At 41.5% G+C, this 27,867-nt stretch overlaps 1 protein-coding gene across 1 annotated transcript in view; it reads left to right on the top strand.

The window, feature by feature from the left end:
- Positions 1-1,565: 1,565 nt before the first annotated feature.
- SNAP91 (synaptosome associated protein 91) overlaps positions 1,566-27,867 on the top strand; it is a 64,237-nt gene continuing 37,935 nt past the window's right edge. Inside the window, exons 1-7 of the mRNA XM_088665941.1 lie at positions 1,566-1,710; positions 3,105-3,264; positions 21,509-21,651; positions 22,447-22,522; positions 24,856-24,958; positions 26,944-27,037; positions 27,677-27,788. Of these exons, the coding sequence (XP_088522067.1) occupies positions 3,135-3,264; positions 21,509-21,651; positions 22,447-22,522; positions 24,856-24,958; positions 26,944-27,037; positions 27,677-27,788 (658 nt within the window). The 5' untranslated portion in view covers positions 1,566-1,710; positions 3,105-3,134. The remainder of the gene's footprint in view (positions 1,711-3,104; positions 3,265-21,508; positions 21,652-22,446; positions 22,523-24,855; positions 24,959-26,943; positions 27,038-27,676; positions 27,789-27,867) is intronic.

Raw genomic sequence — 27,867 nt, 5'->3', positions numbered from 1 at the left:
TTTCGCACACAGCCTACTTCCTGCCCCGCAAACTCAGAACAATTCATATGTATTAATTGTGCTCTTACTCCTAGGTGCAAATGGCTTCAAGACTTTTTATAGTGTGGAGTGATGTAGAAATTTAATAAATCAGAGCTAACCAGTTGGTGGTGGTGGTGGTGGGAAAGCCTGCCTTTTCCATCCCAGCACTAGAAGAACAGCCTCATGTTCTAGCTTTGCACTTCTCAGTGCAGTAGGATTTCTCCTTGCTATATGATTTCACCTCACACCTCAGCTCCTGCTCATTATAAGGACTGGTATTTTGCTAGTTTGTAAAATTAAGAGGCCGCTGCAACTGTAAAATGATTCAACATTTACTGTTATCTTATAAGCAAGCTGTACATCCTGAAACCAAGAACTCTAGAGCAAAACAGCTGAAGGAAACTATCTCAGGATTAAATTCAAAGTGACTATTCAAGAGCAAAATTGTTTTGGTATTTTCAATCATCATTAGGGGCCTATCCAGGAAAAAGCAAGCAAATATAAACCACCGTAACTGGTACCAGACTGACTCAGGTCTATTTAATAACATGACTAATTAGATGCAGCCACATCTTTCCAACATGCTTCCCTTCCGCAGCACTGCTTCACTCATGACTTACGAGCTCTTATTGCTGCTCAATTTGTCATTACGGGGAAAGATGAAATATAGCATCATGATAGTGCAATTTCAGTTTCTGAGTTCTTAAAATACGGCAATTTTCTGAGTTTAACTACAATTGCAGGTGATTACAAAAGCAATGAAAATAATGAGGAAGTCTGTCATTATTATACAGTAATACAATTTGAAATACAACTTAAGTGGCTAGAAAGCATTTATAGTTGCACTGGAAGTTATAATTTGGAGGTGTTTTATATGAGAACTATTTATGAACATACCTGCAGTGCCATTCTAACCATCTTTACCCAGTCTGAAGCGATTCCCATTGAGCTCAATGAGTCCTCTAGCAGGCAGCATACTTAGGACTGCAGCTTTATGTTAATTGTTCATCCATTTGGTTACACAGCTAATAATAATAATATAATAAATTATTATAATGTTTATCTGTAATGGCAACAAAGAAGATGAAATGTGGAGGCTGGTAGGTCAGGCAAATCAGATATTAGCTCTTTACAAAATGGTTTGATAACATGCTAACTTACATTAGAAATAATATAGTCCAAAGGGGAGACATCTTGCTATATTTTCACATATTTGAAGTGAAAGGTACCACCAAACAAAAATACAGATATGCAGAATAACACCGATGTATATAGTAAAACTATTGGGTTGGTGGTGGGGAAGGAAGGGGGGCGCCGCCACCCCGGTTTCTCAACAGCAGCTGCCCTTCCCACGACTGGGCGCGCGGTTCCTTCCAAGGCGGGGAAAGGTGGGAATTCCCACTGCACGGCCCGCGAGGGGTGTCCCTTTTAAGAACGCGGGGGTGGGGGTGGGGGAAGGCCTTATCCGATTCTTAGGGCCCCCTAGAGGGCTGTCCGTTTCGTCTGCTCCGAATCACCTGACTCCGAAGAAGCCACAAACCTGCGAGGCCCCGTGAGGAACGAGCAAGAAGAGCCGGTGAGAAAAGGCAAGGAGGGAGCGAGGTGTGTGCGCGCGCGCGCTCGAGAGAGAGCGTCGGAGGTTGCGTATTGCACGCATACATGCATCCTAGCAGTGGCACCACAGGGAAGGTTTGTGGCCGCAACCGGGGATTAGGCAAACGGGGATTAGGCTAGAAATAGCGGCGGCGGCGGCGGGCGTGGATAGCTCCCCCGGCACCCGCTACGGCCTTAGCGCATCCCTGCTCTCCCTGCACCTGAGGGAGCGGCGTGTGCGCCCAGGGCGCGCCTTTCCCGCGCTCTGGAGCAAAGGGGGCCGCCGGTGCGGACGGAGGGGGGCTCGGCGCAGCTGCGAGCAGGCGGGGGCGAGAGAGGTTAGCGTGTTGGGTGGAGGGGGGAGCAAGCGGAGGAGGAGAGACGGTGGCCTCCTCGCGAGCAGAAGGCAGCGCCAGCAGCACCGAGAGGGGCAGAGCAGAGGCGCGGCAGTCGCCAGAAGGACGCGGACGCACTGACAGGTCTGCTGCCGCTGCCGCCGCCTCGGGCACTTCCACATTCTCCGGGGAAGGGACGGGGAGAGCAGGCCTGGCTGGGCGCTGCTTGGTAATCCCCGAGGCGAGGTGGGGGGACGGGAGGGAGGGAGAGGTGCAGATATGCAAGACTACTAGCCAAACGCCGCCGCCTCTGCTGTCGTCCCCCCCCCCCCCGGAAAAGGGAGGGTTGCATTGCAGAGGGCGAGGAGAAGGAGACAAGCGGCTTGGAGAGGGTAGGGGGAAGAGGAGCGGGAGCGGGGGGGGCTGCGGGGTGTGAGAGATCGCCGGGGTGGGGTGGTTTAGGATTGGGAACCGGCGGCCTGCGGTTGTCTTCAAGAAGGAGCTGGTTGGGGCCGGGGAAAGGCACCGAAAGGGCATAACATGGCGCAATGATATGATAATCTCCCACCAGAGAGGTAGAAACGCAGGGAGGAAGGCGAGAGAATCCCGTTGCTGCAGTAAGAAGCACCGCCAGCAGCGGGAGGGAGCGGTGGTGACAGGGTCGTGTTGGAGACTGGCTAGATAATTCAGTCCCTAGGCCCTCTTGGGGCTCTGTCAGGAAGGCCAGGGCTGGGAGATCTTCTTTGAGGTTGTGGGGAGGGGCGGGAGAAAGCTTCATTTATTCCCCACCCCCAATAAACAAGAGAGATGAGATACATAGTGGTTTGCAGTAACCGCCATCATACTCGTCAAGGGAGGCAGGCAAGGGAAAGGACACCCCCCCACACACACACAAACACACATTCACCCTAGGAATTCATATACAGTATTATTATGTGGGCATATTTGTTTCGTCTACAATGCCCCCAGAATCTTCTCTCTCGGATATAGTTGCAATGCAAACACTTACACAACAGAGGAGGTGGCATGGGAGAAAGGAGGGAACTTGGAATGAGCCAGGATTTAGAAATCAGCTTTCGCTAGTTAAATAATTGTGCACATATCCTTTTTAAAAAGATTATCCTCCTCTCAGTTGTTTTTCTCCCCCCCTTGTAGAAGTAGTAGCAGTCCTAGAATTAGTCGAAGATGTCGGGTCAGACGCTGACAGATCGCATCGCAGCTGCTCAGTACAGCGTTACAGGATCAGCTGTAGCTAGAGCCGTCTGCAAAGCAACCACACATGAAGTGATGGGGCCCAAGAAAAAACACCTGGACTGTAAGCATCTTTTTATATAAGTGGTTCACATGTGGAGGGCTAGGGAATCTGTGTGGTTCTGTGCTCCTGGGGTCCATTGCCTTCTGGGTAATCAGTTTCTTCTGTCATAAGAATTAAATGAAGTGCTTGAAAATGAACTTTTTATTGTAGCAATATAACACCTCAGAAATGACTTAGTCACCTTCTTTTCCTTCATTTTGACCTTCAGGTTTTAGGATAGGTGCATGTACCTGAGAGAGAATGGAAGGCCTGTTGACTACTTGGAAGCTGTAAAAGTATTCTGGCCATGCTTTGGGTGAATGAGTTTAGATGAGGGTGGATGTTGACTTGAGTTGCTGTAATGTGGAGATTATCTCTACAGAGAGGTTTGTTTGATTGTGGCAAAACTGAAGGATTCTTGTTCATTGTAATGGTTCCGTTGTGTATTGTTAATGTGGGATAGGAAAGATGAAAATTTTAAAATATGTCACATGCATCACTTAGCCCAAATGAAATCGCTGTAGTGCCCTTAGTTGTGTTATTTTGCACAGCCATCCTTAATTACTTGTGTTAGAGCTTCATTCTGCACTCCTCTTGTTTGGCCTTCATCATTCTACATTGCAGGGAGTGTAAAATGGCTACACCATGGTTGGGCCATCTAATCCTACTTTATGGTCCTCATATTAGTTTGTAATCCTAATACTGCGAGCAGCAAAGGGCAGACTAGTTCTGATCCTCTGTACTCAACACAGCAAAATAGAAACCTAAACAACACTAGTAGAAATGAGAAGGTCCACAGACATCAACCTGCACACAGTGTCTCTAGGATCTCCTCCCATCACCCACCAGTAATGAAGTTGCTCATCAGTACTACCATAGAACCCACACAGAGAAGGCACCAACAATATATGTGAATGGCAGGGATACCATAATGACATCACAGGGCCCTGTCACATCTTCCTGCACACATTGCACAGGTGCATTCTGTAACTGCTGACTGGAACTGATGGGAGCTGTGGTCCAAGACATTTAGGGGGCACCAGGTTAGTGAAGGCTGGGTTAGGTGGACAAGCAATCACACACACCTGCAGCCACAAGTTCTAGGACTTGGTCAGGAGTTCAGATGCCTTGGCAGCTGGTGGCAGACTGCAGATAACTCTTTTAAGAGGGACAATGTCATGGTTAAATGTGTGCCCTTCCATTCACACTTGCCACACTCTATAGGCCTGAAGGAGGTAGGATCTGTAGACCACAAGCTTCTCAGGGCAAAACATTCTGTTTCTGAGATGGATAAGGGTTATGACTCTGCACTTCCTTCTTTACTGTTGATTTTGCATAGCTATTTGTGCAGACCCTTCTCTTAAGTAATGAGCTGTGATCAAAAGAGAGCACTGTGCACAAAGTTTTCCAGATGTGCCTTTGTATCCAAACAGGGCTCACTATCTGAACACAATGCATTCTCCAGGAATTATAATGTTCTTATAATGAGAATATGATTTCCATTGGTTCCAATGGGGGAAATTTATCATGCATTCCGACCATGGAATTCTGACCCCAAAACGACAGACAAAACAAGAAATGAAAACAAAACTGGGGGAACCCAAGATAACCCTCTGAAAAATGCTTTTATTTGCCTGATCTCTCCCACTTCCTGTCATCGTTTCTGGTAAAACAGCTGCTGCAAACCAAAAAAACATAAGGCTGCTTATTTGTTTACAGTACTACACATAAGTCTGGCTGTTTGGATATCTGAATCTGTGGTGTGTATACTGAGGTTTGGGTACTAATTCCTCATGAGAATGTTTCAATAACAAGTGTTTGAATAGTGGGACCTGTGTGTGTTTTGATTCCTTGGGCAGAATAACTTGTGCCATGCTTGTTATGTGATTGGTGTTCATTTGCTAGGACACATATAAGTATATTTTTATTATGTTATTATGGTTATCTGTCTTCCACAAATGTCACAAGGCTATGTAGAAAATATGATAAGAATGGTTAAAACAGTATAGAAAATAGCAGAAGATGAAATTAAAAACAATACAAGGCAGAGACCCATTCATCCAGCTGGGAAAGCTTGTCAGAACAAAAATGACTTCAATTTTTTCTGGAAAGTGCAGATAGTGGGTGTCTGTTGTATCTTGACAGGAATGCTATTTGACAGAACAGGGGGCAGCCACATTGAAAGCCCTGCTCTGAGTTATTGTGGAGTGGACTTCTGATACATAGGAAGATGCCTTATGCCAAGTCACGGCCATTGGTTTCTCTAAATCACTGTTTCCCAAACTTGCAGCCACTGGCATGGATGGATTTAGAGCAGGGTTTCCCAAACTTGGGTCTACAGCAGTTTTTTGGATTACAACTCCCACCATCCCTTGCTAGAAGGACCAGTGGTCCGGGATGATGGGAATTGTAGCCCCAAAACAGCTGGAGACCCACGTTTGGGAAACACCGCTCTAAATCCATACTGTCCACTCTGGATGCCAGTGACTCTCCAAGTTTTGAGGTAGACTTACCTGGAGATGGCAGGGTTTAAACCTGGGATCTCCTGCATGTAAGGCATGCACTTTGCTCCTGAGCTACAGCTGTTCCCTGTGCCACATTCTGTTCTCTAATGGATGGGTGAGGGAAATAGGGGTTTGCATGCCTATTTCTGGGTCTCCATTGACATGAAGTGTGTTTTCTTGTGGTGCTGATAGCATTATGAAATCTCTAGGAGTGAGACTAAATTATGCATTTTCGTGGAGTAGTACAGCACTTCTTGCCATGCCCCTGACTCCAGCCAGACTTTCTCTGTGCAGCATATGGTTATGCTGGTGTAAATTCACTACACTGGCAAAGCATCACCTTCTTTGGGTGCAGCAGAATATGCAGTAGCAATCCTATCCTCACTTAGCAGAATAGGATTGCACTGTTACTCTGTGGCATCCAACTGGGTTTTGTTTAGCTCTCTTGATGTAATCACTTTGTATAGAAAAGCTGCATAGTTTAATGATTAATGATTGTTTAAAAACTTCAAACATTGGACCTGAAAAAACAGGGGCATAGTAGAAGTAGTGACCACAACCTCTTTTTTTGCACCTGCAGATCTGTTTAGAGACAGAGGTAATTGAAATTGCCAGCTGACAACCTTATAGCCAGTGATTGATGCATTGGGACTTAACCTTTCTTGGCTATTGTCATGACTATCAGACCACATTTCACAATAACTACATTATGTTAGGAAACCAAAAGGCAGGATAATGTAATCTTTTAAGCAACTCCATCTAGCCTTATTGTTGCGACCTTTTAAACATATAAACATGCAAACATGGTGACATGTGAAGTTAAGTTTCCATCCCTAATCTTCTTGGCCTAATATGTGAAGATAATACACACATATCAGATTCATCCACCCTTTTCCACCACCACCCACGAGCCCCCCTCCTGCCACGAGAGAGTCCCATGCAGGGCGAGCAGTCGAAGGTGGTCCATTTTGTAGCTGGGTTTATCTTGCTTTAGCTGTGTGTCTTGCTTTATTTTTGTAAAATCAATAAAAATTATTTAAAAATAAATAAATAATAATATGTGAAGATAATGAGCTTCTCCCATCCAAGCATTTACACATGTCCACTGTGATTTTTAATTGGAAACAAATTTTACTGAATTCAGTGAAAAATGTGAATAATTATGCCTAGATGTGTAGCCTTAGAAATACTGAGATGGGTGAGTGGCAATGGTGTTGGCTCAGGGATACATATTCCCACTTCATTCGCATTGAAGAAATTAAGATGTATGTACTGAAGATTCATGTAATCAGTTACTGCTGTAGATGTTGGCCATGCGATTTTTGGGATGGGGAGCAATATACTTCTGGAGAAATGAGATTAATTTTGTAAGTAAGAAGCACAAGGCGGAATTGTAATCATGTTATGGGGAAATTTATGTAAGCTCTTGAACAAACTGCTCTGTTTTATAATAGCAAAAAGGAGAAAGACTGTGGAGAGGCATTTGGAGAATAATATTGGTGTTAGGGATCTCGGAGCTTGCTCTTTAAGGCACAGGAGTCAAAATTGGGAGAAACTGTAAATGTAGCCTCTGCTTTTCTAATAACAGTAAGGTGGCAGCACCATTGGGGGTTCAGATGTGCACAGTGGCAAGGAGCCGGGAACAGTACTGTATTGTGAAATAGGACAGGGGCTAAGAAATATTGGCTAGCCACCACATTGTTGAGCTTATGGGGCCACAGTCAATGCCTCTTGAGACCCCAGAATGCCTCACAAGAGAATGATGCATCTACATTGTGATTCCAAAAATGTAAAATGATCTTATTTTTCCTTCTAATCTAGTCACTGTCCCCTCCTCTAATGCAATGCTTTTGCAAAGTTTTTTGCATATAAAGTCGCTCAGATTAGGAAGTAGGTAGACTCCACCGTGGGAGCAGGGCTGGGGCAGGAGAGTGCTAGAATCCTGTCTAGTCATGTTATATGGGATCAATTTTCACCTGTTACCTCCAAAGATGTGGACAGGCTGCTTGGATGAGTGAAACCAACCACCTGTCTTCTTGATCTTTGTCCATCCTGGCTGATAAAAGCAAGCCGGGAAGGGCTGGGCAATAGGCTCTGTGGGGTGGTGAATGCTTCCCTCTGTGAGGGAGCCTTCCCAGACCCACTGAAAGAGGGGGTCATTAAACCGCTTCTTAAAAAAATATATCTTTGGACCCAGCCAATATGGCCAACTATCGCCCAGTCTCAAATCTTCCATTCTTGGGCAAGGTTTTTGAGCGGGTGGTTGCTGAACAACTCCAAGCACGCCTGGAGGATGCAGACCATTTGGATCCCTTTCAATCGGGATTAGTGCCTCACCATGGGACTGAAACTGCCTTGGTCGCACTGGTCGATGATCTCCGGCAAGCTAGGGCCAAAGGTGAGAGCTGTTTCCTAGTTCTGCTGGATCTCTCAGCGGCTTTCGACACCATCGACCATAACATCCTTCTGGACCGTCTTGAGGGGCTGGGAGCTGGGGGCACTGTCCTTTCTCCTGGGCCGTATACAGAAAGTGGTGATGGGGGATGAGTTTTCAGACCCCTGGCCTCTCACTTGTGGGGTGCCTCAGGCTTCTGTCCTTTCCCCCATGCTTTTAACATCTATATGAAGCCGCTGGGAGAGATCATCAGGGGGTTTGAGTTGGGTGTTCATGAGTATGCGGATGATACCCAGCTCTACCTGTCTTTCAAATCAGAACCAGTGAAGGTGCTGTGTGAGTGTCTGGAGGCGGTTGGAGGATGGATGGCGGCTAACAGATTGAGGTTGAATCCTGACAAGACAGTAGTACTGTTCTTGGGGGACAGGGGGCAGGCTGGTATGGAGGACTCTCTGATCCTGAATGGGATAACTGTGCCCCTGAAGGACCAGGTGTGCAGCCTGGGAGCATTTTGGACCCACAGCTGTCCATGGAGGTGCAGGTTAATTCTGTGTCCAGGGCAGCTGTCTACCAGATCCATCTGGTACATGGGCTGAGACCCTACCTGCCTGCAGACTGCCTTGCCAGAGTGGTGCATGCTCTACTTATCTCCCTCTTGGACTACTGCAATGCGCTCTATGTGGGGCTACCTTTGAAGGTGACTCAGAAACTGCAATTAATCCAGAATGCAGCAGCTAGACTGGTGACTGGGAGTGGCCGCCGAGACCATATAACACTGGTCCTGAAAGATCTTCATTGGCTCCCAGTACGTTTCCGAGCACAATTCAAAGTGTTGGTGCTGACCTTTAAAGCCCTAAACAGCCTTGGTTCTGTATACTTGAAGGAGCATCTCCACCCCCATCGTCCAGCCCGGACACTGAGGTCCAGCGCCGAGGGCCTTCTGGCAGTTCCCTCGCTACGAGAAATGAGGTTACAGGGAACCAGGCAGAGGGCCTTCTCAGTAGTGGCGCCTGCCCTGTGGAACACCCTCCCAGCAGATGTCAAGGCAATAAGCAACTATTTTACTTTTAAAAGACAACTGAAGGCGGCCCTGTTTAGGGAAGTTTTTAATGTTTGATGCTGTATTGTTTTAAATATTCAGTTGGAAGCCACCCAGAGTGGCTGGGGAAACCCAGCTAGATGGGCGGGGTATAAATAATAAATTATGATGATGATGGTGGTGGTGGTGATGATGATGGTGATGCCTCTAGGAACAAATGTGACTTTAAAGGCTTACCTTGAAGTGGCTTACCTGGTTTTGTCTTTACGAGCAGCAGAATATGGGACAGAGTGGGGAGGTTCAGGGTGTTGTGAATGCCCTGACTCCAAAGGGAAAGTAAACCCAAATTCTCTGATAAGTGGAATGTAGTGTCTTCCATTTCTAGATGCTTGAGCAACATCTGTCCTGCTATAGTATGGATAGTGAAGCATCTCAAGAGACCTGCTTTGCAACCTATGAGAAGTTTCCCCCCCTTTTTTTCAAGGTACTTGTATTTTCAATAGTCATAAAGCATCTTTCCACATTAGAAATATGGGGTAAGATGCTATATGACTTAGGACTATTAAAAGTGGCTGAATGTGGTAGTTCAGAAGAGCACCAATGCCATTGGGTAAAGGGACAGACATGTTTAAACTTAGAGTGGTGATGGGAAATCTGAGACTTGCATTCCTTCCCCCCCCTTTTTTTAAGTAAACACAAGCATGGTCCTAAATGTGCATATTGTTAATTTGTGACCCTCTACTACTTTTTTATGTGTGCCCTAGTGTTTGTTTTTGCATTCCATGGTTTGGAACATGTTTCTCAGAAAACAGTCCTTCAGAAGTTGAATGTTAATGGTTGCTGGCTGTTGTGCTGGAGAAGGCAAGTAAATAATAGAATGAATGCACATGTGACAGAAGGTGCACTACTGGGACTTCCACAGTAACTCTCCAGAGATAAGCACTTCCCTTGTAGAGGAAAGAAATGAGAGCAAAGTAAAAGGGCTGTTGGGCTAGCATTTTATGAATGGATTTCTGTGAAATGAGCACAATTAATTCAACTAGGTAGACCCCCCCTTTTATTTTTTTCAAAAAGTAACTGAAAGCAACTTACAAAAATATAGCACATAATTTAAGAGCAACATAATGCAAAATCAAAGCAAAAGCTAAAAATGTACTCATATTTATACAAAAATGGAGGATGAGGAAACCCCATTTAAAGAGACCAAAGATAATTAAAATGCCTGTTGGAAAAGGAATGTTTTTGCCTGGCACCTAAAGATAGGTAATGATGATTAGGGAGAGCATTCCATAGTGGGGATCTGTCACTGAGAAGGCCTGTTCAAGCATTAACACTGTCCACAGCTCCGTCAGAGGGAGCACATGATGAACGCAGCATCCATGCTGGTTCATGTGGGGGAAATATTGGGGCCCTGAGCCACATAAGGCTTTATAGGTCAAAGCCAGTGCCTTTAATCGAGAACAGAAAATAATTAGAAGCCACTGCGGTTATGCTGGAATGGGTGTGATATGTTCAGAACATCTTGCATTGGTAAACAATCTGGCTGCTGAATCTGCACCAGCTGAAGTTTCTAAACTGTCCTCTAAGGCAGATAGAGATGGATTTAGGGAAGCGTGGCCAGTTTGCCGGCACTGGGCACTGAGTTGAGAAGGCACCCCAGCGCGCATCATAACAATGACGGACAATGGAAGGCAAGAGGCAGTGCCAAATTTGGGTGTTGCACAGGATGCTGCTGAAATTTTAAAGCCCAAAGTCCACCACTGAGGCAGTCCTATGCGTAAAGCACTGCAGTAATAGAACCTAGATGTCTGAAGGGTGATATGTTCAGATCATCATTAAGATATCTCAAAATAGAGAACTCTTTAGCAGTGTGGATCCAAGACACACATTTTTGCCGTGATATGTACCCCTGTTGAATTTCTAGAAAAGTAGTGAACAAGTAACATGCTAGTGCACACTTTTGAATCATTCCCACTTTTCTCTTCCCCTATGGCAAGTGGAATCAACAAACTATGAGCCTTGGCTTACTGTGATGACTAAACTGGTGCTCATGAATTGTTTTTCTCCAAATAAACCACAATCTGGAGTGAAGGTTTCTTTCTGGCTTCCTGGTTGTGGCTTGTTTAGGAGAAACAAACCATGGGCACTGGTTCAGATATCATGGTAAGTCAAGGTTTGTGGTTTGTTGCTCCTGCTGTTGCTTGGAAGGATAGCAGGAAGGATTTAGCAGTGTGCACTAGCATTTTTCTTGTTTGTTGCTTACCATGTCATCTTCATGATAATGATTGCTTGACTTATCTTCAGAAGTAGTCATAAGCTTGTTGCCCCTGGATTTACAAATGGTGGTGGCAGAGTGATCAATAATGTGTGGAGTTTTTTTGTTGGTTTGTTTTTGTTTTTCAAGATGCTGAATTCAAATTGCTTAGTAGGATATTACTGAGATAAATTACTGAGATAGCCACTGAAGCAGTATGAGTAGATAATATCAGTGATTCAGATAGCACTTTGAGAATGATCACCTGCATTCTTTCTCTGTATGCTGTCTGCAAGAAGGGAGGAGGAGGAGGAGGAGGAGGAGGAGGAAGAAGAGGAAGAAGAGGAAGAGGAAGAGGAAGAAGAAGAAGAAGAAGAAGAAGAAGAAGAAGAAGAAGAAGAAGAAGAAGAAGTTGGAGTTTAATTGCAGTTTGAGGAGCATTTTAAACATTAAGGAGCAGTTTATTCAGCATGATTTCAGTAGTGCATGTAATTTCAGAAATGACATGGCCTGGGAGTGCCCCCCAAATTCTAGAATGTATTCGTTGGTCTGCATCCATATACAAATGAAAAACATGTGTGTGTGCATGCAGCTTCCCAACACTGTTTTCACACACTCTCTCAAACTTCTAATTCATAAATCTTTAGAAGCAGTATGAGAGATGCTTTAAAAAGATTATAGGGGAAAACATTCCACATGTGCACAGAAACAAGCTTGGGTCTGGACTTTAATGTTCTAAGCAGATTGTGAAGCTAATTGCAATCCCAAGCATGTTTATCCTGAAGTAAGTTCCACTGTTCTCCATAGGACTTGTTTCCTAGGTAGTGTGCTTAGGATTGTAGCTGAAATTCGCCATGTATGACGAACTTTTTGGTAGTCCTGGGAACAAGCTTTAAATTCTGTTTACAGCCAATCTGGATTTTTCAACTCTCCATAAATTATACAAATTGAATAAGTTTGCAAAAGGTAATTTAATTGATGGCCCTTAGGTATTTGAGCAGGTATCATTTGACCCATAAATGAAACCCAGTTCTTGGGTTCATTCTTTGTCACAGGAGAGAGTGACCAAGAAGTAGAGTCAAGGCTTGGGCTGTGCAGTTCTAGAAAGCACTTTTTGGCCTGTTTTGGAGTATGTCTCAACTTACTAAACAGTGAGATGCATGGCCATAGTTTCCTGTTGAGTCTGAATTGGAGAAACAGAATAATTCAGGATATCAAATCATCGTCTAAAGTTGATGTTTAAGATACAGTACTGACTTGTTTCATTCTTGGGAAGCATAGTTTCCCAATTCAGACATATCAGGAAACTTTGGTTAACTGTGGCACACTGAGAAGGGGTAGTGCAAGGATGAATGCATACACAAGGCTGAGATACTTACAGTATTTTAATTCAATTGGAAAGAAAGTAAACAAGCTGCAGTCTAAGATACAGTTCTGGTGTGCAAGTTGGGGAGAAAGATGTTCATATCATCTACCACTTCAGTAGATGGAATGGGCATTGCCAGCAGGAGCTAGCTCAGTGATTAACTTCCTACCACATGGATAAATGGTTAATATTCATCCCTATAAAACATGGTGTGTCATTCATACAGAGCCCCCAGTCATTTCACGGACTGTTGACCTGTACACCACTACTTTATTCTTCCACTGCCACCAATTTTGTGGGGGGTGGGGAACCCAGAGTTCCCTGGTGAATTATTGAGTCTCAGTCAGGTAGAGTTAACAATGAAGATTAAAGTTTATTTCAAACACAAACAAGTTTTAAAATATATTTGAAACGCTGTCACTCTATTCCTTCTCAGTCTTGTCCTTGTCTCTAACTCACTCTGACTCCTCTATCTCTCCCCCCCCCCAAGAACCAACTGAACTAATTGTCAAAACCTCTGGGCTGAGCCTCAAAATCAGGGAGGCTCTGTCTCCAGGCTTTCTTATTGGTCAACCTATTAACCCTTTCTCTCCCCAATACAAATGTATCCCCAAATAATGGGCAAACACCACACATGGCAATAGGTTTCTATTGCAAGGTCGGTAGAACCTGCCTTTCTGAAATCGGGCAACTAGCCCTTTGTAGATAAGGATCCTACAAAGCAAGGGGTCCTGTGTGTTGTGTGGCATGCAGGAGCATGGTGTTCATCCAGAGGCACCTGTAAAACACTTGATCTCCTTTGGTAGTTCTCTGCTCCTTCCATCTTTAATTATGAGTATTTCACATTTTCGTCCCACAAGATTACCTTTCACATTGCTTCCACTGTGGGTTACCGCAGTGCATAGATGATGAATTTCCAGAAGGGACCAAAAACTGGCTTAAAAGTAATAAGTACACTTGGTGCCAAGTGTATTTAATGTAGAGTGAGAAGCCATCCTAACTGAAGAGGGAGCCTCCAGGTTGCCAGCCAAAAGGAGGGCATAGGATTGATACATGAAATAATGCAGTTGGCAGGAAAGGTCAGCATAAGGAGGTTTAGGAGAAGCTTTGCTAAACAAGTGGTTATTGACAAGGGAGCCTGGCTGATGTAGGCATTAGGCACTAAATAACAGCATGCACCAAGCAATACTGCCTTTTTGTAGCTCTCATGCTGGTTTGGCGTGGAAGGGGCAGCTTCCTTGCATGAATTATTGAGAGACGGCGCCACTGAAAGTGATAATTTGACAATATAAGTACCTTGTATTTGGGGTTCAAGGCACGTTTCAGTCATGACACTTTAGGCTGTAATGGAAACTTGGCTGTCCCTCATAAATATGAGGTATGACATCTAGGAAGAAAACCTAAGTAGAAAATTTCTGGGGAGCCTTTTTTTAACAACTAAAATGCCAGTAATCAAGTTGTCATTTTTAGAATTTGAAGAGTTGCTTTAGAGGCCATAATCTCAATGGTTATATTTTAATGGATAACTGTGTGTGTACACCTGTAATACTTGAAAGCTCTTTCTTTCTGTGTACAAATGTGGAAGCATGCATGGAGCAGCTGGGTCCAGTTGCATTTCCCCAATTTTAGGAAAGTAGGGGCAGAAATGGGTGACATCTCAACTTGGTACAAGCTTTAAACATTGTTTTCTTGAAAAACTTTCAAGACTAAGAGAAGGTCCTTGTCTGTTTTGTATGAAGAACTCAAGTGCATTCTTTATGGAAGTTCCCCTTGTCTGCATTGGGATTTACTCTTAAGTTCCACAGTGAGGAAAGTACTCTCTGGGAGTGAGGCAGGGAGAAGTTTTATAATTTGAGAATTATTTGTCAGCACTGTTCCTATGCCTGTGTAACTTTGAAGTTGTACACCCTGTGATTCATAATGATACATGAAACCCTGGGAGAAACCAGTGTTGGGACAATTAAAGATTTCCAGACTGAGATGAGGCTCTAGAGACAAAATTCTTGGAGGTCAACTTATGATATCTCATAAGGCAGAACTGGAGAGAAGTTCAAATTTTCCAAGTTAATGACCCAATAAATAATTTGTCATTGTGAACCTGCATTGTAGGCTTGGACTAACAAATGAAATGTTAGTGCTAGTTAGAAGTGAACAAGAGGTATGGAAGGTGTAACCATGTTGATCTTGTCTTAGATCAGACAGTGATCATGTAACCTGGCAATGTTGAGAGTAGATTGTGGCAATAAGTTCTACACTGGAAAAGTGTTTACATGTGGTTATGGTTGGTACATATGGTTTAGCCTTTATTGCTGAACTCCTGCACTTCTAGGTGCAATGCATGGTGCTAGTTGTGGCCTTTGGAGCCCTAAATGGCTTAGACTTTGTAGATTTGCGAGGACATACCTGTTGACTTTAATTTGGTTGACCTCAGGATTAAGTAAACTTTGATTCCAAAGTCATTGTCCTGTGTCTAGGCATACAAAAGCCTAGATTGTCTTAAATACCGTAGTGCCTTACACTGCAGTAGTGTAATCTTCCAATTTCCTCCAGCAAGCAGGGGTGCTTCTAGTGCTTAATACTTCTCTTCTCCTGTTCTTTGGTTGTCTTTAGATAACAGCAACTTGTATTTCTGAACTTTTCTAGGGTGTTTATAATATGTAATTCAATCAAGTGGATTAAATTTTATTTCATGGAGACCTAAAATAGGTGGAGTAGCATCATTAGTAGCAGCATCATTAGTAACACCAACTAAGTCAGATTTTTGCAGTTAGCCACTTGCCTCATTATTTTATCTGGAACATTTGTGTGGGCAAGCATGGCTCACCAAGGTGCCTCACATTATTATAAAAACAAAAACAAATCTTATCTCAAAACAATCAAAACTGACAAAGGCAGCAACATTCACAGTTATTAAAAGGCCAGTTAAAAACAGGTTATCAAAAGGAGGTTCAGAAAAGATGAGCTTGTTAGTGAGTCTAGCTGCCCATGCATTGGCAATGAGAGCAGTGCATGCTGTGGCGTGCTCTGTTCTTGCATATAGCTGAACTCTTGACAACTACATGTGTGGTTCGGATATGTATCTGAACTGAGGCTGAGAGAACAACTGGTGTAGTACTACTTTTGCATTCTTGAAGTGCAAACTATGTCCCACCACTACCACCATCTTCTGGCTTCTGTGGCAGGACCTAGGGACAAGACAGAATGGTAAATGTCCAGAATGGGGACCTGATGGTAGACTGCTGCTCCTTGAATGAGTCCTTATGAGCTCTCTGACATTAGATCTTGTTTGCAAGCATCACAATCCTGTTGCTCTTTGAAAAAGGTGCTTCATACAAATCATTAAAGATGGATATTGTGTATGTCACCTTTTCACCATCTTTTACAAGTCTTTCCTGCTGGGGATGGCCACAAGGCGTCTGCAGAAACTAGGCTGCCCGGGGAGTAGAGGTCTTGATCATTGTAAGGGCTTTGCTGTTACTTACAGTATAAAATGTTGGAATACTGCCAGTATAATTTTAGAGAGAATAAATGGGCTGCCAGGTAGTTGCTGGTGTCATAATATGTTAAATAGTTGTCATAATAGCTAATCCACTGTGTAGGCTTCCTTGTCTAGCTACTTTACATATTAAAAAGAATAAATCCTGTCCCTATCAAATTTAGTCCTAAAGCACACTATTTAATGTTCTTGCTTTTGTCAAATGACTGCTCCAACCAAATAATGCTACTTCTTTTGTAAATGTGAAGTAAAAACAGAAAGTACCAGAAATATTTTGCATAAGTTTTCAATCTTTTTTTTTTACATTAACCCTGCAAGATAGGCTGGTATTGTCATCTACATATTACAGACAGAAGAGATTTTCTGTGACTAAGGTCGGCTAATAAGGGTCAGTTTGTACAAGGAGCAGAACCAAGTGTTTAAGCTTTTCCTGGATTGTACTTTTTCAGTAGGGCTGAGATTGCATGTTAGCATACTTATCTCATGGAAAGAAACTCTCTGCATGTCAGATAATTAGTATTCCAGCAAGAAAGCTGTGCTGAATCCCTTTCACTAACATACCATTTCTGCATGAGGGAGTATTTTTCATGGCGTTAGCAGGTAGTAGAGAATCTCTTCTGTCCCTCCCAACTTGCAATCTGAAGTTGAAACAGTGTAAGATAAGCTTTGCCCCTTGATTCTGCTTAATGTATAAACTGCTTTTCATAACTCAGTGATATTTAAACTGGAAGCTATGTGGCTCATGGTGCATTAGTTTAACCAGTGCACCAATTCTCACTCTAAAAAAGGCAGACTCTTCTTCCACTGGCAGATGAGTATTTTACACAGACCTTATGGACTTGTAGAAAATGGGGCACAGTTATTACTTTGGAAATTGTATGTGAAATATTAGCAAGACATGACTCTGTTCAGAGAGCCTGCAGCCAATCAGTAACTGGCTGCAGGTGACTTAACTGTTTTGGACCTTGAGGCATTTTGCATTTCTTCAAGCATAACTCATCAATGTAGCCCCTAGTTTTTGCTTCAAGTGTTTTACAGTGCTTATTAAAGGGTGCGCTCATTTTCAGGAGAAAATAACATTTCATTCTAGGACTGATACTTTACCTACTTAGATCTACCGGTACATAGGCAATGTGCTGCTAACTAGCATAAACAAAAATAGAATGGAAACAAATGCCAACACTAAAAATAGAAGCACTGCTTGTCAAAAATATATTAGAGTAAATGTGTGACTGACACTGTTTCCATAAATTTACCTGTTTAAATTTACAGTGTTTAAATGAATATTTAAGCAGCATGAATATCTAAAACAAATTAGGCAGTAAAACCAGAATGTTATTCCTTCAAAAGGCAGGTATAAATTTGCTTTTACAAGAATATTTACTAGATGTCCATTAAAATTGTGTTTTATCTTAAATTCCCTGAGGTGTTCAATACAAGTGTTTAAAGTAGCATTCTGGTGTTTGTGAATAGCAAACAGCATTTATGTTCCTGCAATTAGGGGTCTGACCTTTGTGGCCCCCCTTCTCACGTCCTTCCATGCATATATGCCTGCCACACTTTTACTATTGCTGTTCTTTCATAGCTACTCCTATAGCAGCTGAGGTTCTGCTGTTTTCTTCTGGCTTTAAAGACGTTCACATAGAATTTGATGGTGAGAATGGACCAGACATTTGTAGACATAAGCCCTGTGTGAGAATTGTCTTCAGATAGCTGGTGAGCTAGTTGTTCTTAAAATTCAGAACTTAATACAGTGGACAGCTCCTGTGGCTGACTTAATAAGACAGCATGCCTCTAATGACTGCAGGAGCTGTTTTTAAGCTATGAGTGCAACAATTAAAGAGCCCTTACGTTCCTAAATCTTCCCTACTAATTATGAAGCAGACCCTTGGTAATGATGGTAACGAGATCACATTTAGAGCAGATTGCACAATATTTCATCACTGTTAGCCAAGAAACTGCAGTGAAACAGAATGTCTTTTTTTAAAGACCTAAAATTGCCATTTGAGACCGTGTAATTAAGATACATACTGGGGTATCTCTGGTTATGAACTTAATTCATTCCGGAAGTCCGTTCTTAACCTGAAACTGTTCTTAAGCTGAGGTACCACTTTAGCTAATGGGGCCTCCCACTGCTGCCACACAATTTCTGTTCTCATCCTGGGGCAAAGTTCTCAACCTGAGGTACTACTTCCAGGTTAGCGGAGTCTGTAACCCGAAGTGTTTGTAACCCGAGGTGTTTGTAACCCGAGGTGTTTGTAACCTGAGGTACCAATGTATTGGTACAGGGAAAAAGATGCGCCTTCCTTTAGCTCCAGATGTTAGCAAGTGTCACTAGAATAAAATTATGGTAATGAAGGTGTATATTTAGTTGTTTGTTTTAATTCCAATTTCAGAAGAACATGTTACTCATCTAGTCCTTGCAATTAGGATATCAGTATACTCCTATATCATTTAAATCTGCTGTGTTTCAACTTCCTTTTCTTTTACAGGTAGCCTAGTGAACAATCACACTCATGATGGCTCATCTACTTAATTTTAAAATTTATATAAGGTTTGCCAAATAACATGTGCTTTGGGCATCACACACAAATGAAATGATAAAATACAATTAAAATAAATAATAAAACGGGAATATCATGAAATAAACTGGCAGCTTAAAAATTAGAGTGAAGACTAAACCAAGGTGATTAAAAAATAAATAGCACAAAAAGTAGTTCAAAACGGTAAGATCATCCCCCCCCCCTTTGGCATGGGAGAAGGAAAAGGTCCCAGAATGACCATAAAGGAGGTGCTAGCCAATCCTCTGAATTAGAGGGATGTCTGTAATGCTTCCATTACAGTATATTGCTACATCTTTGCACCCTTACATTTGAAGGGTCACAGTTGTGAACTTGTTTGTATTCCTTGAGCAATATTATTGTTTTGTTTTCATTGGGTTGTTGTAAGCTGCTTTGAGCATTTCTGTTTAGGACTAGTGCCAAATTAAACAAATTCTAATTTGTATCTTAATTTGTGTATGTCTGTCTCTGGGAGGCTGGAAACAAGTTAAGGTTTTTTGGGAGTAGAAACTTCCGTCACTAAGCCAGAGGGATGCGAAGTAGGTTAGACTAGAAACAACAACAGCAACAAGAACTGTGATCCCTAATCTCCACTGGTAGAAATGGAGAAGTACACTTAAGCTTACTACCACAGAGCAAAATACAGAAAAAGCATAAGACAGAAACAGAATAGTGAGTGGCACTTTGTTGAGGTCAGCTGAGGTGACACAAAGCTATGCTTCAGCATTTGATGTGCTGGCTGCTGCTAGAGGCTTGAAAATTCCCATGCTGCTTATCGTTTGCTCTGCTAGGGAAGAAGTATAAATGAAGAGTTCAATGACAATTTACATTCATGTGCCTTGTTGAAGTATGGAGCTGAATTTCTTTCACTAACATTCTTTCAGCCTGCCCCCTCTCCATTCTCTTTGCCTACTTCTGTAGGTGAAAATAAGATGTCATGTTAGTCTCAGAAATTGAGACTTAAATACCTGAATAATTGCTGCAGCATTTCTAAAACTGGGCACAGAGATCTTTTGAATGCAAGATTGCTCAAAAGTAGCTCAGCAACCATCTCTGGAAGTTTAATTAATGACTGAATCCTGTTTTGGGATCTGTCAATGAAAAGCTGGATGAGCAATGTGTTGTGAGGACAGAACCATGGTGTATATCTATCTATCTGAGCTGCAGTTCCTGTGCATCTGCCAGTGCCGCTTGGCTATTATGTTGTTAGTTTCCTGGGTCAAAACATTAATCTCTTGGGTCAAGGTAGGGACAGGGATTCTTGCAACATTAGCACAACAATGTTCACTGCCCTTAATAACCTGGAGAGACTGTCATGGGGGCAATCCTTTCCCAGGGCATTTCTGTCTGTCACTGTTTGGCATTTCTAGATCACTATGTATGAGGAGTTGGTCTGGATCACTTTGGGTTATGTTTTGTAAAGAAAATTGACAAATGATGATGATGATGATGATGATGATGATGATGATGATACAATCATTGTGTTTTCTGGGGTATATTCTGCAGGTATAGCTGCAGCAAACAGCATTTGGACCATGATAGATAGGCTGGCTTTGTCCCCATTGGTTTATTTGGCTAATAATAGTGAAAGTGTTTATGCATTGGATGTTTAATTTGGCAAATGTTGCAGTGCCCAGTGCATGGGTAAAGCTGCCTGAAATGTAGCAAATAGAAGGATTTTGACTTCATTTTAATTTTAGTCTAACTTCAAAATCATGTCACCTTTTTCCTCTTCTTTCCCAAACTTGTGGAGCTAGAAAGATAAATGTTTAATTCTGTGATGAATTCCCATCTTCTTCATCTTCATAGTAATGTAGTGCAAGGAGGGAAGTTAGTTGTGGGTGAAGGGGGGGTAACTGTAAATAATTGTGCTTTATGTCCACTGACTTCAGCAGAGACTCATCTTTCAAAAGCAGGTCAATGGAGGCAATGGCAAAGGAAGGGATATTTGAGAGACTCACTAGACAAGTGAGTGGAAGTGACTGGTGGAAGGGATACTAGGGGAATGGTTAAGGAACACATCTCTGGCAAACACAGATTTCAGAACCCTGAAATGGCAAATAAAAGGAAAGCTCCACAGCAAATAGAAGGAAAAGGAGTGAGCCTTTTGAAGTGCCTAGAAGGCAATTTGCGTCTTTTAAGTTTCAGTTCTTATACTTCAACATGATATGAATTGTGGACAGGGTTATTCCTCTTTCAGGCACAGATCATGCTTGTAAATAACCACTCCCATTTATAGCCTCTGGCTAGTAGTAGTAGGCAGTCCAGAGGAAAGTTGGTTTTTTATCTTAATTGTTTTTGTAGTGATTGATCTGGGGTAACAAATAGTATATTTTTGTTTTGACAAGCTTTCCTAGCTGGATTAAAAGGGCTTTGCCTTACATGTTCATTTTGTATTTGTTTTTAAACCTATCTACTGTTTTAGAAAATATTTTTAGCTGTTTTATGGTATGTTTGCACATCCCCTTGTGACAATCATGTGTGAAAGGCAAATAATTAATTATTTAGGAGGTTGCTCTAAGTAAAGTCCAAGTATAGTAGTGAAATTTAGTGACTGTTACATCACTAAACTGCAATGGGATGGTCTTTAACAATAACAAAACTGAAAGTTTCTGTATTTACAGTTATCATTCTCCCTTTCCCAAAATAGATCTTATCCAAGCCACAAATGAGACAAATGTCAATATTCCTCAAATGGCTGATACACTCTTTGAGAGAGCAACAAACAGTAGTTGGGTGGTTGTGTTCAAAGCCTTAGTTGCAACACATCATCTAATGGTTCACGGTAATGAGGTAAGTGCACAAAATTTTCTCAAAGCTATCCTTCTCCCAAGCATTTGGGAGAGGAGTTCCACGGAGGCCAAATCAAATAGTTGCATGAACTCCCACTTAAAGGTGCTTCCCTGTCCTTCCAGAGGAGCCCTGCATAGTGCCAGAGAAGCAGGGTTTCTGGTAATGTCCTGGCTCCCACTTGGATCTTGGACTCTTCACTCAGTTGTTGGGATTAAAAGCTTTAGTCCAAAATTCACTACAGTAAAAATATTATGGGAATAAATTCTGAGACAGAGACGTGTAAAGGAAATGGCAATACTCATGCCTGTACCAATTTTGCCCAGAAAGACCCATTTTAGTTCTAGGTTCAGGGGTTTCCATAACACCAGCCAAAATCTGCACTGTTCTGGCCATGTGAAAAATGTAATCCCTTGCTGTGTTTAGTGTTAAATTGCACAATTGACCATATGCATACAGTATTAGAATCTTATCTATATGAGTAGTGGCATTTTAGAATATGTTCTTATATCTGCATTCTTAAGCACACATAAAAACCCTGGATGGTCTGATTAAGTCTTTTTAGTGTGGAAGGAAGCAGTGCAGACTTTAGTTTTGTGCACTGGGCCATCTGTATCCACTCCAGGCAGAATTATTCAAATTGGCAAGAGATGTGTAAGGCATGCCATTTATTATAATACGATTATCATGGGTTTTCACCTAAAAGGAAACATGCTTGTGGGTTTTTCATGAAATAGTGAGAGGGTAGTGTTGAAGGACATATACAACTAATATTATCGTTTCCTCCCTTCCTCCTAGAGGTTTATTCAGTATTTGGCATCTAGAAACACACTATTCAATCTCAGCAATTTTTTGGACAAAAGTGGATCACATGGTAAGAATCATGCCCTTTTGTTGATAATGTTTGCCTGCTATATGTGCAATCATTTAGGCAGAAATACGTCCCACCCCCACCCCCCGGCGAAATATTTTGGCAGAGGGCAAGTACCTTGTTTTCTTTATAGGAACTGTTTTTAATATAGCAGAAAGGGAAAGGAAAGCTGTGCTATTTGGAGGAGGGATAAGGCAATAATAAAAAAGGAAAGAAAATGAAGAGAACATGTTACGATGGAAGGACTTATTTAAACTCGTGTAATTTCAGTGCTCTGCTCTTTCCCCAAAGGTGTCACAAGAAACCTTGTATGGGGATTGCGTACTTGAAAGCCTGGAACCATACACTTAAGCACTAAGCTCTTAATATTATCTGCTGCTTTATAATAACTTCTTTCTGATTCCTTGCATCATCTTAAGCCGAAAATCCATTCCTAAGAGCACACAATTGTATCGTATGTAGGCAAAAATTAAAATCTAGGAACTCCAGAAGGAGTAGTCACTCACTGGTGGTTGCTATCTGTCCTCTGTCCAGGATGAAGTTCTCATCCAGGAAGGTTACATTACCAAAGCAACATCTCTCCACCCCCTTCATTCCCCCTCTTGGCTTTTCTACCAAAAGAACTGAGACTTGCAGCTTTTCACACCCAAAGCTCAAATTTGGCAAGTTTTGTCTTGGTGGCTTTACAGTGGAATTCTGGGGAAACTTAATTGCTTTTCTCTTAATCCTTTTATTTAAGCTTGTGATAGTATACTTTTGAGGGTAGGGTACAAATGCAGCCAAGTTGTGCAACTTGATTTGCCTGCATTCTTTTGTCTGTCTATATTTCTTTTTGTTGTGTTTCCCCATGTCTGTTGCAGTTTGTGAGGACAGGGACCTGTCTATGCTGCATCTGTAAGGCAGCATGTACACTGATGGTGCTGTATAAAGAATAAATAGTGGGCAAATCTGCTTTCCACTAATGACTTCTGCTTGCACATAATGGAAGCTTTCAGATGTGCTATATGGTAATGACAGCCATCACGTGAGAGTGGTAGAGGTTTTGTGGTGCCGTTTTTTAGGAGCCTAGGGTGCTTGATATGAAAGGGCAGTCATGGTTTTTACTGGAATGGTTCCAGTAAATCCTTAAGTCCTAAGAATAACCATTCTGGGAGCTGTCCAACAAGACCAATTAGATACTGGGTATGCCTACCTTTTATATGCAAAATATAGATGGAGAATATTAATGAGATTCAAGGCTGAAACATTCCTGAAATGTCTAGATGTTAAGGAGGTACCAACTTTCCATGTAGTTTAAAGAGGTATTTTGGCTCCAATATATGTTCAGCCTTGCTTGGAACTTAGTCTCCAAATGCCTCAGCATGTTTAATTTGCCCCTTTTCTAGATCAGCTTGTAGAACACATTAAAGCAGAAAGATATTTCTTTATACTATCAAACTGCAATGCAGATCTGGATAGAACATTTTTTTACTTTAGATTTTTCCAGCACAGCCTCTTAAATCCTGTTGTTTGATTTGGTCGCATTTGGGATCCAATAGGCTCGATGTATTTCCATCTTAACTGTTTTCTAGATTAGGATGCCTGTGAATATTTGTTTATGAAGAGTTTATTTTAAAGCGCATTGCAATCTGTTTATCAAAACTACCTGTAGCTTCAAAATGATAGCCAAACAGGGTAACATGGTATTGGAAGATGGCAAGATGAATGGAGCAATGAAATTAATGAATAAGCAAGGTATGCTGTTGGCAACCATGGCTTATCAATACATCCTATCATATTTATCCAAAGGTCAGTTTGGAAATAACTGGAAAATGGTGTTCAGTCACCCAGAATAACAGAACATGTATATCAGTGTAGATTACAGTAAGCCCACAACTTGCATGGGGGTTACGTTCCAGGGATCATTCCTAAAGCAAAAATCATTGATAGTCAAAGCCCATTAAGTTCAATAGCAGGTGCGATTGCCAAAATCATTGTTCCCATAACTGTGCCCCTTCTTAATTTTTAATATATTTTTTGCCACACAAGCTGAATGCGCAGAAGTTAAATATGTGTAAATTGCATGCTTAGTGTACTGTGCTTGCCATATAACTCTTGGCACCTAAATATATAGCTAAGCGGGCACATGTAGGGATTCTCTTACATACAGTAGGTTTAAGTGAGATGAATTATTTTGCAGAATGTCACTGAAATCCACCAGGGTGTCATCGTTTAATAAAATAAACCATCGAGTTAAATATATAGCATTTGCAACCTCTCTCAATCCATTAGTAAAAGATTAAAAGGATTTTTTTAAAAAAATTCAAGAAATTATGACATATTTTCTTCCTTTCTAGGATATGACATGTCCACATTTATCAGGCGCTACAGTAGATACTTGAATGAAAAAGCATTTTCCTATCGGCAAATGGCATTCGATTTTGCAAGAGTGAAGAAAGGGTAAGTTTATCTAATATAGATACTGATGGTTCCTACAAGTATTGTTCGTTGCAATATATGTTGCTTTAACTGCTACTATTGCCGAAAGTGGTTTAATAATGAAATTATAGCACTAGAATGTATATAGTGAGTGTTCTGGTATGCAAGTAGTTTGTTAGCTTTTGCAAACCTGCTGTAGGATCGTGGGGGGGGGGAGACTATTTCTACTTCTGATCAGCAGGTGAAATCTAGTGTTTCTGTTCTACAGTGGTTGCTTTATATCTTGCAGGGGTATCTACTGGCTTAAGAAAAGAGGAACTGATTTTCTCTAGTTCCTCCTTCCCACTTCAGCCCCCGGAAAATCTTTCCTGGAGGGTTGGAGGAATCTCCAGAACAAGTCAAGGGGAAAGGAGGAATGTAAGAAGATCAATTCCCATTATCTTAACATGAGTGGATGCCTCTGCTGGATCACAATCTGTTTCGTATCTATTTATAAACCCTACACGTATTACTAGTAAAAGTATTTGAAAATGGGAAAGCTGCTGCATGAATTGCATAAATGAATACTGTTGTGGGTTTATTTGATTTCCAAATGCAATTGAACATGAGAAGAAATTATATGGATATGGCCCAAATTGTCTACACTGGGAAATGTTTCCCTGCTTCTATGCCTTTAGTGACCTTGTCTCTTCTCTAGTCTCATTATGTGTCCTGTTGGTATGTTAATACTGTAGAGAGGAGGTAGAAATGTGAGTTTGCTCCTTTCAACAGCAGCCATACTTGATACGTATGGCCCTTAGTCCAAGTTTGTATTGGTTGTTGCAAAGCTACCAGGCCAGGCTTCCTCAAACTCGGCCCTCCAGATGTTTTGAGATTACAGTTCCCATCATCCCTGACCACTGGTCCTGCTAACTAGGGATCATGGGAATTGTAGGCCAAAAACATCTGGAGGGCCGAGTTTGAGGAAGCCTGTACCAGGCAGTGTGTTTTTGTTGAAGGATTTGTGTACAGAACTTATTATCCTGTAATGATCCCCTTGCTCTAGCCTGAGTCCCCAAAGATAATTCAAGGAGTTAAACAGACTATGATGCCTCTTGAAAGTAGAAAAGGGGCCAATAATATATGGCTTAAAATATTCCAGAATTCATTATGGGGCACCTTTATGGGGCTCACATAATTTGTGTGAGCCCTACAGGCTTTTTGCTTTCCCCTTTCCCATTATATCGGGAAGTGCAGAATCTTTTTATGGTATATAAAGAATGTATCTTCAAATAAATGTTTAATGTAATAGAGATAAAATATAAGCATTTTTTTTAAAAAAAAACAACAACACCCATGAGTGTCTTTAATCTGAAACACAGAGCATCTGTACATGGTTGGATGTTCCGCTGTACTCTATCTTTGCCCATTATCCATGGATTAATAGAATATTTAAAAATAGTGCATTATTCTCCACAGAGTGAAATTACAGTGTAAAACATAGTGCATGCTTGATTTAATCAGTGAAGTAAAGGTTTGACCTTAATGAATCTTCAGTACTTCAGGTAAGTAGTTGAGACACTGAAGTGGGCTTTGTGGAAAAGCAAGTACTATCTAAGAAATATTGGAGCTACTATTTGTCTAGAGAAGCATGGTTTGCTGACCAAGATCAGGATCATTTTTCCTACCCTGCCATCTTTTTTCAGCACTACATGTTTCTCTCATTTTGTAATAAGGTGCCTCCTAATTAAACCTTTTCCTAGAATGAAATGCTATCCACTTTAATTTGAATCTGTCTTCACTCTAAAGCAGGGTTTCCCAAACTTGGGTCTCCAGCTGTTTTTTGACTACAATTCGCTTCATCCCTGACCACTGGTTCTGCTAGCTAGGGATGATGGGAGTTGTAGTACAAAACAGCTGGAGACCCAAGTTTGGGAAACCCTGCTGTAATTTTGTTATTGGTTACCAAATAATGCCTGTGAGATTTTTTGGGTTGTAGTTTGATTATTATTTTTTTCCTCTTCCAGGGCGGATGGTGTAATGAGGACAATGGTTCCAGAAAAATTACTGAAGAGTATGCCAATATTACAAGGACAAATAGATGCACTTCTTGAATTTGATGTATGTATTTACAATTTTCTAAATTCTTTTATGATAAAAGAAAAACACTTCCCACTTTAGGTCACAGTAGAAACATAATATAACTTCATACCACTGAACTTGTACTAACTTCTTATTTCTTTTGGCAAGCTTCTTCAAGGTGCAGAAAGAATGTGGCAGAAAATTGTGAATTGAACCATACTGAAGAACATTTTTGCATTTAACTGAAGGTCCATAACAAAACTTGGTCTTCCAATCACTAGCAGCATATACACATACATACACACAAAGTGAGCATTGTTTACAATTGTGCAAGATCATGCTGAGGATTGTTTGTCGGTGCATTTTCCCTTTTGCATTATTGTATTTTTCAACAGTTGAGAGTAATAGAATTTGGATATTTCTGGGAAGTTTCTCTCCAGCTCCTGTTATTCCCTCGAAATGAGATGAACCTCAGTACTTTAAATTTGCTGCAGATTTGTCTGGATTTTCACACATAATTTGTATATTCTGTTTATATGCATGAAACAGACTTCAGTCCTGCGTGTGCCTGAACAACATACATATTCAATAGTATTTATTTAACTTTGTTCTAAGATATGACATAGCTCCAGCGTTTCAAATCACAATTAACAACCATGGGTTCTAATTTTTATGTAGGTTCATCCAAATGAGCTGACAAATGGTGTTATAAATGCTGCATTTATGCTTCTGTTCAAAGATCTCATCAAGCTTTTCGCTTGTTACAATGATGGAGTTATTAACTTATTAGGTAAGTAACTTGATGTAGCATGTTTTTTCACGTTACATTGCTCCTAGAGAATAGTAGTTCTGCAGCTTAATCTTGTTAA

Source organism: Zootoca vivipara, chromosome 3, assembly GCF_965207765.1.
Source record: "Zootoca vivipara chromosome 3, rZooViv2.hap1.1, whole genome shotgun sequence".
Taxonomy (NCBI): Eukaryota; Metazoa; Chordata; class Lepidosauria; order Squamata; family Lacertidae; genus Zootoca; species Zootoca vivipara.
The sequence above is the reverse complement of the archived record's forward strand: the minus strand, read 5'-3'. Positions and strand labels throughout refer to the sequence as shown.